The following is a 14,150-nucleotide window of genomic DNA, read 5'->3' as shown; positions in this document are numbered from 1 at the left end:
TAGGAGGAGGAGGATCCTGGAGGCTCAGTGGCCAGATAGCCTAGCTAAAAGCATGAGCTCCACACTCAATGAGAGACCCTGACTCAAAAAGCATGGCAGAGACATTGAAGACAGATGCCTGATGGTGCCTCTGATTTCCACAGGTTCACACCTGGGCAAGCATACCAGCACACACATATGTGCACACCTATGTGGGGTAGGGAGAGGGAAGGAAGGAGAGAGGGAAGGAGGAAAGGAGGGAGGGAGGGATGGAAGGAAGGAAGGAGAGAGGGAGGGAGGGAGAGAAGGAGGGAGGGACACAGAGAGAGGTTTAGAAAAGGAAGACTCATAAAGTGAGGGACAGGGGTAGGGAGAAAAGAAATTGGAAAGTCATGATAAAGAGGGCAAAGGGAAGAGAGGAGAAAGCACAGGAAAGAAGATGCAAACACAAATTCTAGCTGACCCACCAGCCAAACTCATTCCTTTTATGTTTTTAGATGGGGTCTCCTGGCCCAGGCCAGCCTCAGATCCATTATATGCTTGAGGATGACCTTGAACTCCTAGTCCTCCTGTCTCCACCACTCCAATGCTAAGATTGCAGGTGAGCACCGCCATGCCAAGTTAGAGACAGAATCCAGGGTCTTGAATGTTTTAAGCAAAGAAGCTACCCACTAAACCACATCCCAGACGTAGCTCCCAGGCTCTGAGTGCCTCCCTATCCCACTGCCTACAGGCACAGGCCTGGCCACTCACCTCTCTCTGCTCAAGGCAGATCTTACAGAGCCATACTGGATGCGGACGGTTGTTGGAGGTCTCCACCCCACACTTGGTGCAGACATTCTGTGGGTAAGACACATCCAGAAGCGAACCTAGGTGAGGTGTGCTTTGAGCTGTTGTGGGACTAGGGATGGGCAGAAGGGTTCAAGATCTTTTAGGGAAGCAGAGGACTGAATCCTTTCTCACTTCCTCAAGCAAGACTCATTAGAATAAAGTTTCGCTTTGGGTCTTGATGCCGATGGCAAGAGCTGGATTCTTTCCCAGGTGCTGGAGGAAAAGTCTCTAAAAGAATCCATCCCGTGGGGCTGGATTCTCAGCCACCACACGGAGGAAGCCATTGGCATGAGCTTTTTTTTTTTTTTTTTTCGGAGCTGGGGACCGAACCCAGGGCCTTGCGCTTGCTAGGCAAGTGCTCTACCGCTGAGCTAAATCCCCAACCCCCATTGGCATGAGCTTTAAGAAGAAAATCCAGTATGTGTGTTTTTTATCGGCTTCTTTGTCTTCCCAGAAGACCTGAGACAACTTTAGCTGTGACAAGTCCACCCACTGCAGTAGGTGAGCAGTGTCTGAATGTCTGAACCTGAGAGGACGAAGGGGCGATGTACTCTGAGGTGAGCTTCCTAGCAGCTGAGGACAAATAGGAAAACCTAGGAGTGTACGAAATCGTCTCTCAAAACAGCTGTGCCAATGCAATGTCTTTCAGATTAACTTCCCCCAATACTGTACCCTGCATGGTTCACAGGGCAGGAGACGCCCAGTGGCATGATGGGTATCTCTAGCTTATTGGGTCTCCAAAGACCAAAGACAGTCGAATCTTTGTTCTGGAAGGATTGTCTGCAGGCAGTTCAAGAGAGCAGGGTAAGAGCTCAGGGAGGGTTTCCCTGCTTGAAAGAATGCTGTTGAAGTTCAAGAAGTCCAAACTGGCTGGAGAGACGCTTTCTGAGTTTCTCTTTTTAAAAAGTAAACTTTATTTGTTATTATTGTGTGTTTTGGAGAGCACACACACCTGTGTGTGCATGTGTGTGCATGCATGTGTACTCTATGGAGTTTTCTTCTTCCATTTGGCCAGGGTTATGGGATTGAACTTGGGTCATTAGGCATGCACGGCAGGTGCTGTTACCTGCTGAGCCTTCTTTCCTGCCCTTGCTATCTAAGTCTCTTGTACCTTAATACATGTTAAGGGAACACACGTACATGTGTAAGCTCATGTGTTGGAGTGTATATATGTGCGCTTGTGAGCATGCGTGTGCCCTTTAGACTACACACTTATCTTGCTAACTAACCCATAGCCAGGATCCTCATGCTGCAGACTCCTGAGTTCATCTTGTGTAGAGCTCAGCTCTATAGGAACATAAAGACCTTCCAGGGGAGGAACCAGGTCTAAGGTGACCTTGGGAAACTGAGCATCCTGCAGAATTCACATCCTGCAACTGCCCTTCAGGAGTCAGACTCCACCCTCCAGACCCCAGGCCCCCAGAGCCACAGTCTAATCTCCCCGCCCCCCAATCCCTCTTTCCTAGGGAGGTACCCAGCAGGAAAGGAAGGGAACCGGGTACCTTCTTACAGTCTTCACACACGACACACGCAGAGCCCAGCATGCCCAGCTGTTCCCCGCACAGGATGCAACGGTTCACACCATCTCCAGCTACATTCTTCCTCATGGTCTCCAGACGGTCCACCAGGCGCCTGGAGCAGAGACAAGGTGGTAAGCACCCCACCCCCAAACCCACCAGGATAAGAGAACTCCAGTGTGTCCCAGGCAGAGAGAGGCTCTCCACCTCTGAGTCTCTGTTCTTGAGAACCTGACAGCGGCCGTGGAACCTCTCGTGGAGGAGGCTCCAGGTGCCAGCAATTTCAGAATGTCTGAGCCCACTCCAAGTCCAGGCCCCTCAGCAGCCATCTGTGCTAACAGCTTCGGGTTCAGACCTTTCCTAACTCACACAACCTCTTCCACAGAACGGCTTCCTCCAGGACGCTGCCTTCAGAGCTTGGGGTCTAGCCAGCTGTGGTATGCATGTGCTCGGCCATCACGGAGGGCATCTGGAACAAATGCTCTCAACGTAAGCTCACTACAGGCACCAGGCAAAGTGCAGGCTCCAGCATATGGATCTGAGGTGGAACTTTCTAGAAAGCTCTGGATCCGTGCTGCTTAATGCTGCTGGCCCAGGCTCCAGCCAGACAATGAAGCTGTCCTTGTAAACATCGCACATGTGGGCATTCTATATGGTCTTTGCCATTTGGGTTTTCAGACATTAACATCTCCTAATCTCAAGTTCTCTCCATGCCCTTTTCTTCAAACAAAGATCGACTGGTCCAACTAGGTGAGGTGCCTCAAATCTGCGATCCCGGCCCGTGGGAAGTGGAAACAGGGGAGTTGCTGTGAGTCCCAGGTGAGGCGGGATTTCAGGGTTATAAAGTGAGAGTCTGCCTCAAACTAAACAAACCCAAAAGGCTTATTGTCTTATTATAGACACAGATTGGGGAGTGTGGCACTGGGGCTGGGTGGCCATTCCTTTGTGGTTTGTAACTCAGTGAACAGTGGGTGACAGAGTCCTTGGGATATCCTGGGAACCACAGCATCCAGAGGGTTGCCTAGAAGCCCTGTCCACCACCATCAAATATGGACTCCTTGCAAGCTTGAGAACCTGGATTTCATTTCCCAGAATCCAGGTTTTTAAAAAAAAAAAAAAAAAAGCAGCTGGGTGTGGGGATGCCGGCTGGTAACCACAGCGCTGAAGAGGCAAAGACAGGAGACCTCTGGGGCTCTGCACTGCCTGAATGGTTGGCTATTCCTGAATCAATTTTTTTCTGGTCCTGGAAATGGAACCCAGGATCTAGGTCGTTGCTCCACTCCCGAGCCATGCCCAGATCTCGCCAGTTCCACCCCCTGCCAGATAGGAAGGGGTGAAGGGGGGAACTTCAAGTGAACCCTCGCCACCAAACACTAAGTGGGGAAAGAGCCCCAGGCTGGGGCGCAGAATCCGTCAGAGTGTGGATATGAGGCCGAGGTGTTATGTTGTTGTGCGCACCAGAGAAAAGAGAAAAATCAAAACGCTGGTGGCCACCACGGTCCCTGTCCCCTCGGGAAACATTGATTTTCCTCCCGATTTTATCTTCTCATGGGGAACCCACGTCACCTTTCATTAGATGAGAAAAGGACATTCCCCCCAAGCTGTGCCGAGGGAAAGCTAAAAGGTGTGACTGAGAAGCCTTCCTCGGCTGTGCTGGTCTTTTCTTAATTGTGGCTGGTTATTCAGCTGTAGCCGAGAGGAAATCCCAGATTCACGAAACAGCCCCATGGAGTCTTCAAGGGGCTTGCAAAGCTCCTGTGAAGCCTTCCAAGCAAGGCCCCACTGTCTTTCTCTTTCAGCCCCATTATGTCCAAGTTCCTGCAAAGGCTTGTTAAGCTCTGAGCACTGGTGACTTTGCCAAAGTCCTTCCCCAACCTTCCCCAACAACATGGTCAGGTTTGTCACGGCAGTAGCCCCTTCTCTAGTACCAATTTCTGCCTGAGCTAGCTTCCTGTTGCAGTGATAAAGACCGTGGCCAAAAGCAACTTGGGGGAGGAAAGGGTTTATTTGGTTTAAGGCTTAGGGTCCCCATCACTGAGGGAAGTCAAAGCAGGAATCTGGAGGCAGGAACTGAAGCAGAGACCACAGAACACTGCCCTCTAGGCTCACATTCAGCCACCTTTCTATGCTTCCCAGGACCACTTGCCTAGGGAATGATACCACCTAGGGTGGGCTGGGTCCTCCCACACCAATCATCCATCAGGAAAATGCATCCCCCCCCCCATAGACATACTTAAAAGTCAATCTGATGGAGGCATTTTCTGAGATTCCACCTTGCCAGATGACTCTAGCTTGAATTAAGCTGACAAAAACACTAACCAGTCCAGTGACCTTGAATGACCTTGCCTCCTCTGGTACCCTCTGCCTAGCTGCTGTTCTAAGGGAGGTCCCATAAGCCACCCTTCACACATCCCAATGTGGGAAGCATTATGGAGACCTTAGGTCCTAGAGACCAAATACCCAGATGTCCCTTCTGGTCATTTGTGCTAAGACGGTCCCTGGGGCAGCCTGATTTTATGGTTGTCTCCTTTCCACTCATCCTCTGCTCAAACACCCAATTAGCTGGCCACTGTCAGTAGCTGTCACTAGTTAGCTAGGGCTTTACATGCCCAATTAGCTTTACGACGCCTGACAAGCTGACTTCTGTGCTTTCTGTGCTCTCTCTCGAGTTCTCCCATGTCTCCCAGTGACCAAGGTGCTGCTCTGTGCTTGGGAAACCCATCCTTCTATTTTGGGAGAGGCTGTGGTGACTATAGGGCTCAAGGCCTGCTCTAAACAGACATTCGTAAGACAGTGGCTCTCAACCTTCCCAATGCTGCAACCCTTTAATACAGTTCCTCATGTTGGGGTAACCCCCCAACCATAAGATTAATTCATTGCTACTTCCTAACTGTAACTTTGCTACTGCTATGAATCGTAACATAAACATTTTTTGGGAGACAGAGGTTCACCAAAGGGGTTGGGACCCACAGGTCTATAGGACTACCTGTGCCCTGGCATAGGTAGTCCACACTCGGAAGAACAGAATCTACATGCAAAACCACACCTTTACACACATGACCATGGCTCTGGGCTCTAGGAAGAACCCATCCCCAACCTGCCCTGCCGAGACCAGTAGCTGTGTGTTTGTGAGTCTCAAATACGTGGAAGCCCAGGAAAGCCCAAGATGGCGTCTGTGACACCCCTGGCACTCTCCAGGCTGACAGTAATGCTGTGGACCCCGAGATGTACAGGTGACAGATGGCTTTCTGCTGTAGGAGGGAACAGCCTGACAGAAGCCTCCCTGCCTACCCGGGGGCTGTTGGTTCTGTGCACTGGATCCCTAAACCAGCACGGAAAATGCCTCCACTATGGGGTCCCACCAACAAGCAGGCAGGGCCAGGGAAGCACGATGATTCCCAGCACAGATGGTGGGTGCTGTGCTGTCTGTCTGTCCATCTATCTCTGTCTCCCACCTCCTCATCAATTCCTGAATCCCTCCACTCACTCTTTGCCTCCCCTGATTGCCAAATTGGGGGGGGGGGTATTAGCACGGAGTTCATTAAGCTTTGGGGCTGTAATTTTGTCAGAAATGGAGCTCACTCATCTGCCACGATCGGGAAATGATGGCTTTGGTAGAAGCCAGACCCAGGCTCTCAGGCACCCAGGCAGAAGCCCTCAGAACCAGTCCTTAAATAACCAAGCTGCCCCCACAACCCTGCCCCATACACAGCAGGCGTTCGGGGCCTGTGCCTGACAGCTTGCCAATTCTTCCATCTCACCTTGGGGTATTTAGTGTGCCAGGTGCTGCACTAAGTACTCCTGCCACATTTGAGGGGTGTTTAGTATGTCAGGTGCTGCGCTAAGTACTCCTGCCACATTTGAGGGGTGTTTAGTATGTCAGGTGCTGCGCTAAGTACTCCTGCCACATTTGAGGGGTGTTTAGTATGTCAGGTGCTGCACTAAGTACTCCTGCCACATTTGAGGGGTGTTTAGTATGTCAGGTGCTGCGCTAAGTACTCCTGCCACATTTGAGGGGTGTTTAGTATGTCAGGTGCTGTGCTAAGTACTCCTGTCACATTTGAGGGTATGTCAGGTGCTGTGCTAAGTACTGCCGGCCATCTTTTCTTTGAGCAGTGAGCACCGGTAAGATTGGTTCTGTTATTCACCAGATGGGGACACTGAGGCACGCAGAGGGCCATCACTCGAAAGTGGCACTGGTGGCTGGTCTAATTGCCTGGATGTTGGATGAGGGAAATTTTATGTCATTCAGCGCTTAGAACTGTGGCTTAGTCTGTGGCCCTCCACCGTTTCAATCATGATAAACGGAGCCAAGAGAGAGTGGCAAAGCAATCAGTCAGACAGACAGCCGAGACACCTGTGAATGCCTGTCTCTCTGCGTCCTCCACCATCTGTCAACTGCCCCCGCCACTTGCCCAGAGGCAGCAGAATGTGAAAGATGCTTAAATCTGAAGTCTCGTGTGGCCACAGGAAAGCTGTACACACCCGGGCAAGGGGCTTCAGGTTCCTCAGCTGCTAGGCAGCAAGGAGCCTTTCCCTCCCCGAGGACACGGTTACGAGGAAGTACACAGCATCCGAGAGTTCATGGCATGGGGTGCAAGAAATACTTCTCTGTGGGACCGTAGGAAAGGGCTACAGCTGTAGGCTAGCCTGGGCTCTTGTTCTGAGTTCCATCACTTGTTAACTGTGTGGCTCTGGGCAGGTTGCTTAACCTCTCTGAGCTTCAGTTCTCTCATCTAGAAAATGGTAGTGGCAATAATGTGTTCTGTAGCACAAGGTCACTGCCGAAGCTGCGAGTGCCCTGCTTGGAGCTCTGAGCATGGGGCAGACATTAGGTGATTTAACCTAGTGTTGTTTCCGATCATTCCCCTAAAAACCGACTATGATTTCAGCAGACTCCTCCACCCATGTCTTCTGTACATGAACCACTAGCAAAGAGACACAGGAATTGGTTTCAGCCAGGGATGACTCTGTCCCCAGGGACACATTTGGATATCACAGCTGCTGGGGGTTACCTACAGGCATCCTGTAGATAGTGACCAGAGATGTTGTTTAAACATCGTATGGTGCACAGCATAGCCCTCAATATAAAGAATTTCCCAGGCCCACATGCGGGTGGGTATTGAGGTTGAAAAGCAGGGGATGGGAGGGGCTTGGGAGTCACCTGACTGGACAGATGAGGTATGGGACGCCTCAAGGTTAAAGAGACTCAACGAGAGAGTTAGCCAATGAGTTTACAGCCCACCCGCAGGTACCATGCATGCAGTGTGTTGATTTATACTCCCGTGATGGCAGACACGGGGCAGGTAAGGAATTCAGGAAACTGTCATCTGCTTTGGTACCAACAACAGATTCCACAGAGTGTGTGCGCGTGTGCATGTGTGTGTGCATGTGTACATGCAGGCGTGTGTAGGGGTCAAAAGTCAATGTTTCCCTTTGTCTCTCTCCACCTTCACCTTTGAGATGGAGTCTCTCACTGAACCTGCTGGTCTCACTGATTCTCCTAGGCCAGCCGTCCCATGAGCTCTTGGGACCAGGCTATCTCCAGTCACTGTCCCCAGCTTCCCAGATTCTACTGGCTTTTGTACGAGAGCTGTGGATCCCGGTTCAGGCCGGCACACTTACAAGGCAGGTACTTTCCGAGCCAGCCCTCAAGCTTTGGGGTTTATTTTCCTTTCTTTTCCTTTTTCTTAAGACAGACCTCACTCTAAGCCCAGGCTGACCTTGAACTTGAGATCTTCCTGCCTCGGCCTCCTGAGTGTTGAGGTTATAGGCGTGTTCCACTAAACACAACTAAAGCTGAATGAATACTGGAAAGCACTTGTCTAATACTTGGGGAAACTGAGGCACAACTCAACGGTTTTTAACATCGGGAGGTTACGGAGAGTTATACCGAACCTGATGAAACCTATAGATATCTGCCTCTTCTGAAATAATAAAAAAACGTGTATGGCTATGTCGGGAAGACTGGGTGTCTCTGACCCTGATTCACACCCTCGGAAGGTCAGGGCTCTGGACTGAGAGAGGAAAGGCTGGCGTAGAAGGGGCGAGGCAGAGTTGTCTGCCTGTGTCCTTGTCCAGCCACGCCAATGACACCTGCCAAGGAGATACATTATGGAAAAATCCTGGGCCAGACAGTTGAGGGGGTAGTGAACCCCAGCAGGAAGGCGGCAGGGACACAATGGATCCCACGGTAGCAGGTCCTTCCTCCATCTCTCTGGCTTCTCCCTCCATCACAGAGTTGGGATGCCAAGGTTAATGACAAGCCCTAATTACTTTTTTGGAGTCCGTCTGTTTCAGGAAGCTGACCTCGAACAGAGCCACCCGGCTGCCGCCTCTTTGCAGGCAGGAGATGTGTGAGTGCCTTGGAGGGGATCCAGACGGGAGGAAGTACAACAGGAACGCAGAAGGACAACCTAATGGACAGACTGCCACGTACAGGGAGGGGGGGTGTGGGTGATTTTTTTTTTTTTTTAGGCAAGTGTTCTATTCTAGACCTAGCGTGCCTTTCCCAGTCAGAGGAAGCCCCCAGCAGCCGTGTTTCGATGGTGATGTGGTATGGCTGTGTTTGCTAGCACACGGGGTGAGAGACTCTTTCCTGAGGCTGCTGTATTCCTGATCTCAGAGCCCGTGGGACAGCCCTACGACTTTCTATTGGGTTCTTGTGTGTGTGTACAACTCCCCTGAGTTATTTCCAAAGACGGCAGGCAGTCTCCTCTCCCCCTGCACACACCAGCCATTCTTCTCTGGAGATGGGACCCTTCCCTCCCGCATCACACCATGGCCTCAGTCCCAGACTTGACTGCAACTCCACTTTTGCACTCCTTGCTGTAAAGGAGCCGTAGGCTGGGCTACTGAACAAGGAAGGATTTGAGGGGTTGGGGAAGCAAGAAGACACAGGACCCTCTGGTGTAGTACAATCCTATTGGCAGCTGAACTCAGCCAGTGATCACCCCAGCCAGTACCCTGTGGAGCAAAAAAACCACCCAGCACAGCCATGCCTGAATTCTTAACCCCTTGAGTCATGGACAGTGAAAAACTATCTCTTTGTGGCTCTAAGCCACTTTCTTTTCCTTGGCGTCTTGGGGCACAGCAGTGAATAGCTGGAGAACCTGGGCAAAATGAGTAGTTTCCCATCTCATCCAAGTCTGCTTCACCTAATGGTGGTGAAGAACCCCCACTCCGTGCCGTGAGAGGGAATGTGCCTCTCAAACAGGCAGTTGGATGAGGCTCTTTCCCGGCCATTACCTTTCTATCCTCACATCCTGAACAGAGCAGAGCTGGGGCACATGGGTAGAGGGCACATGAGCACTTAGACTCTGGGATGGGATGGAGTTGCGGGAAGGCAGCTTGAGATTCTGCACAGCCTAGGGCTCTCCTGGGCACTCAGTTCCAGCAAAACTGTCCCAGGGAGGAAGCAAGCCCCACCACCCTGGAGAGGCCCAATACTTCTCTTCCTGAGAACTCAGAGTCAGACACAGATGGCCGCATCAACACAGGGGGCAGATTAACAAGACAGGAAGGAGTCTGCTAGAGAGACCACCTGCTAAGCTTGAACTCTTAAATGGAAGTTTAGGTTGGGGGCTTGCAAACTGGCTCAGCAGGAAGAGGGGCTTGCTGCCAAGACTGATGACTGGAGTTCGATCCCTGGAGCCGCACAGTGGAAGGAGAAAATTGACCCCCAAGAATTGTCCTCTGATCTTTGTATGTATGCCATGATATGTATATATCGTGCAAAGAACTTTGATTACTTATGATCCTCTCTCCAAGCCTTAGTTTCCTCCTCTGTATAGTAGCGCCCACTCTGTGGGGCCAAGAGGAGCAGGGCTGTGTTAAATAAAATGAAGTTTTATACTAGGGGGCTCAGGGCTGGGTCTATGACGTGTGAGGCCTTGGGTTTCATTCCCGGCACTGCATGAACTTGGTGTGGTGAAACATGCTTGTAACCCCAGAACTCAGGAAGCGGAGGCCAAAGGATCAAAGTTCAAGGTTATCCTCAGCTACATAGTGAACTTCAGGCTAGCCTGGGCTACATGAGATGCTGTCAAATAGATAGATGATAGATGGTAGATAGATAGATGATAGACAGACAGAGAGAAGCAAAATGCAGAACTTGGCACATAGTGGTTGCACAGAGAATGGTGCCCCTCATGGGGATTATTTCCCATGTTATTCAAAGTGACCTCATACTGTCCCGGACGGCTTCACTTGGGTAACAGAAAAGAAAGCCCACAGGGGCGGGAGCACCGGAAATTCTAACCCAACAATGCAGGGTGAGGTCCTCAACAAACCCACCCAATCACTACAGCAGCCGAGAGAGCAGGAAGGCTCCTGAGGGTCTCTGGGGAAACTGAGGCAGAGTCCTTGCTCACTGAGAGCTTTGGCTTCCACAGTGGAAATTCCAGATAGCAGAACCCCTTCTAGAATCTCCCTGGCCCCAACACCCTGTACCCTACTTGACTTCTCTTCTGGGGAGGAGGAAGAGGAAGAAGAAGAAATGGAATGGAGGCATGTTGTGGTGTGGATCTTAGAAGACACGCATAACATCGGCTTGCCTCTGCAGATGCCACCCGTGAGGGTTGACTGCCGGGATGGAGGAGACACAGCCTGCCTAGACCTCCGGGGCAGCCCTCCCCGCTCCAGGAAGCCAGGGAGAAGATCTGCCAGTTCAGCAAATGCATATTCCGCCAGCCCAAATTTGGCCCAGGATTCCTGGAAGCCTCGCAACTCTCCTTCCGGGGAAGCCAGGGGCTGCTGGGACTCTAGAGCTTTGCCAAACCGGAGCATCCCAGCCGCACAGGTGCAGACCAAAAGCTTCAGTAAGTACCAAAACAAAACAAAACAAAACAAAACAAAACAAAACAAAACCTTCTTGCTTCAAAACCTAAACCATCCATCGGATGGCTACCATTTGCTGAGTGTGCTCTCACGTGGATATTTATTCGCCAAAAAATATCATCTCTATTCTGCACATGAGGAATCTGAGGCAGACCTGACTCAGGGAGGTACATTCTTGAGCTCTAGTTCCGCCAATGAACTCCAGCCTCTCCAAGCCCAGAGCGTGGGTCCCTACACTGGGTTCACCTCAGCTGCCACCACATGAGACCTGCCTGCCCTGTGCCTGTTGCCATTGTGACTCTGTAGTAACAGTTCTCGGCCTGTGAGCTGTGTGTCCTCTTTAAGGGTCAAATAACACTTTCCCAGGGGTTGTCCAAGACCATCAGAATCACGGGTTATTTGCATTATGATTCCTAACAGTAGCAAAATTACAGTTATGAAGAGGTGTGAAAATAAATTTACGGTTGGGGGTCACCACAACATGAGGAGCTGTGCTAAAGGGTCGAAGCGCCAGGGAGGTCGAGAATGATTGCTTAATAGCTTGCCCTGGGGCGTACTCTTGTATATTTTGTTTGACATATTTATAGGAGGCGCGGCGTTACTTGGATCCACAGATATAACCTGTCACACATGATCAAGTAGGTGTCCTTGGTGTGCCTATCTCCTCACTGGGAACACTCAGCTCTTTTCGGTCAGCTGTTCTAAAGCACTCAGTGTGCGTGGTCACTATGCCACACTGTAGGGTACCAAATGTCATCCCTCTTGTTCCCTTGTTCTCAGCCATTAACCCTTTCTCCACCGCAGCCCCGCCCTTGAGCCTTTGCCTAGAATGCCAAATTCGGTCTCTTCTGTTCACCACCTCCGCTAACTCAATACTTCTAGAACTCTCCATGTAGCTCTCATCAGCTAAGACGGCCAGTGTTCATGCCCACAGCATAGTCTCCATGGTCAGCCTCTCCCCAGACCCTTCAACGTCCCCCGTGCCACGCACACCCAACATGGATATGCCTGACCCGACCCGTTCTGCCCTCTCTCCATCCTCCTCTGGATCTTCTGGGGTCAGGTTGCCAGCTCATGCAACAAGAATTCTGAGTCCCGAGAGACCAAGCGTTCCCACCCCAGCACCGCCAAGCGTCTCTAGGGGGAGGTAAAGGCCCCTACCCAATGCGCTCCTGCTCCATGGCAAAGGCCCCTACCCGATGCGCTCCTGCTCCATGGCTTCCATCTTCTCTGCCCGAGCTATCACCCGGTTGATTATCTCCTTCTCCTCGTCTGTCAGTTCTTCCTGCTTCCTCTGCCTGTCCGTCTGTGCTCCAGGATGGACGGACCATCCTGCCTGCAGCCTGCATGGCAAAGGAGAAGGCATAAGGCAGGTCAGAAATCCCAGCGGTCGGTCGGGATCTGCAAAACCAGGGCTGAACCTCTGCAGGGAGCCTCGCTGGTCCAGAGACCCTGGGCAGAATGGCGTCTGTGAGCCCCAGCTGCTCTATCTGAACAATGCAACAGGCACCGTTCCTTTATTCCAGTAAGTGCCCTGGACCACACACGTGAGAACAAGTTAGAAATCAAAATACCTCCAGAAAGGCCCTAAACTGTTGGCCTTCTTAACAGTGACTTCCCACTGAGATCTCTAGGGGAGAGAACTGGAGGGGGGGATTGCCTCTGCTGCTCTGTCTCTGCTGTTTCAGACGCTGCTGCTTCAGTTGCTCCAAGACATCAGCTAGACTGAGCCAGCAGGAGCTGGCTAGCCAGCAAGGGGTACAAGGGAGCTTCTGGTGGCAGTTTCGGGAGAGCAGACCTCTTCCCCAAGCGGCAGTGTCACAGCTCTTATGACAGAAGCTCTGAGACGATGGAGTAGTTCTCGCACACATTTAATCCTTCTGGATAGGATTCTTATATATAGTTTTGGGGTGGGTCAGAGTCTGACAGTAGGTGCCTCCTTCTGGCTTGGTCTGAGACCTTGGGAATACCTCATCTACATGCAGAAGGGTGTGGTCCTTCTTCTACATAACTGATGGCCACAAGTTTCTCTACAGGGGACTGTAGTTATGTGAGAGGGGCCTGGCCTCCTGGGAGTTTAGGGAAATGCCTACCATCCCTTAGGGTCACCAGGGTTTCAGACCTTATCTCCACCAGGAACCAGGATACCTTTTACAGCCTGCTGCCCCATACTAAACCATTTCCACCCACTCGCACACGTACACACATAGCAACAGGGGACAGAGTCAGGCCAGGTGGATCCCAAGGATGGGTCACAAAGACATTTTGTTTGGGATCTATGGGATGCATGAGTTTGTGTAGCTCAAACTGGCCTCAAGTTCCCTATGTAGCTGAGGAGGACCGTGAACCACTGATTCTCCTCGCTTTACGTTCTAAGCACAGGGGTGACAGCTAGGCGCTGCCATTATGGGGGCTGGGGGGAGAAAGTTCTTTGTAAATTTAAATCAGTTGTTAAAAAGGGTTGTAGGCACATCTTTGTAAGGATAAATTTCTAGGTTTCCAGCCATTAAAGGCTCGGGAAACACTTGGGCTCCTACTCTGTGCACTTCCCGTGCCCACCCCTTCTGAGACAGTGCCTCATATAGCCAGACTGGCCTTGAACCAGCTCTGCAGCTGAGGCTGACTGTGAACTCCTGACTCTCCTTGCCTCCAGCTCTCAAGTGCTGGGAGGCACCACCAGTTTGCATGGTCATGGGATCAAGCCCTGGGTTTTTACATATGTTGGGCAAGCACTCCCTCCACTGAGCTATGCCCCCCCCCCAGCCTCCTTCATCCTCCTTTAAAAAACAAACACAGAGAGAACAGACCTGTCCAACCCCCAACTTCAGTCCCCACAGCATCCCTGCCCTTGTCCCCCTTTCCTGGTAGGAGGCTGAGGTGGTGTGGAGGGAGGACCTGCTGGGAGCACCTAGTGCTGTGTTCCTGGAAGGCACTGCCTGCCCTCTTACTCTGTGCTATCTGTGACACAGGGCTGAGATACACTGC

General features: G+C 51.5%; 1 protein-coding gene across 6 annotated transcripts in view; it reads right to left on the bottom strand.

Annotated features, from left to right (window-relative positions):
• Rph3a (rabphilin 3A) overlaps positions 1-14,150 on the bottom strand; it is a 76,533-nt gene that overhangs the window by 22,245 nt on the left and 40,138 nt on the right. For all 6 annotated transcript variants that reach the window (XM_006249379.5, XM_006249381.5, XM_039089039.2 and 3 more), the window contains 3 exons: positions 12,362-12,508; positions 2,313-2,442; positions 733-819 (listed from right to left, as the gene is read on the bottom strand). In XM_006249379.5, coding sequence (XP_006249441.1) covers positions 733-819; positions 2,313-2,442; positions 12,362-12,508 — 364 coding nt within the window. The remainder of the gene's footprint in view (positions 1-732; positions 820-2,312; positions 2,443-12,361; positions 12,509-14,150) is intronic.

The sequence above is a fragment of the Rattus norvegicus genome, chromosome 12 (assembly GCF_036323735.1).
Source record: "Rattus norvegicus strain BN/NHsdMcwi chromosome 12, GRCr8, whole genome shotgun sequence".
Lineage (NCBI taxonomy): Eukaryota > Metazoa > Chordata > Mammalia > Rodentia > Muridae > Rattus > Rattus norvegicus.
This window is presented reverse-complemented; position numbering and strand designations above follow the sequence as displayed.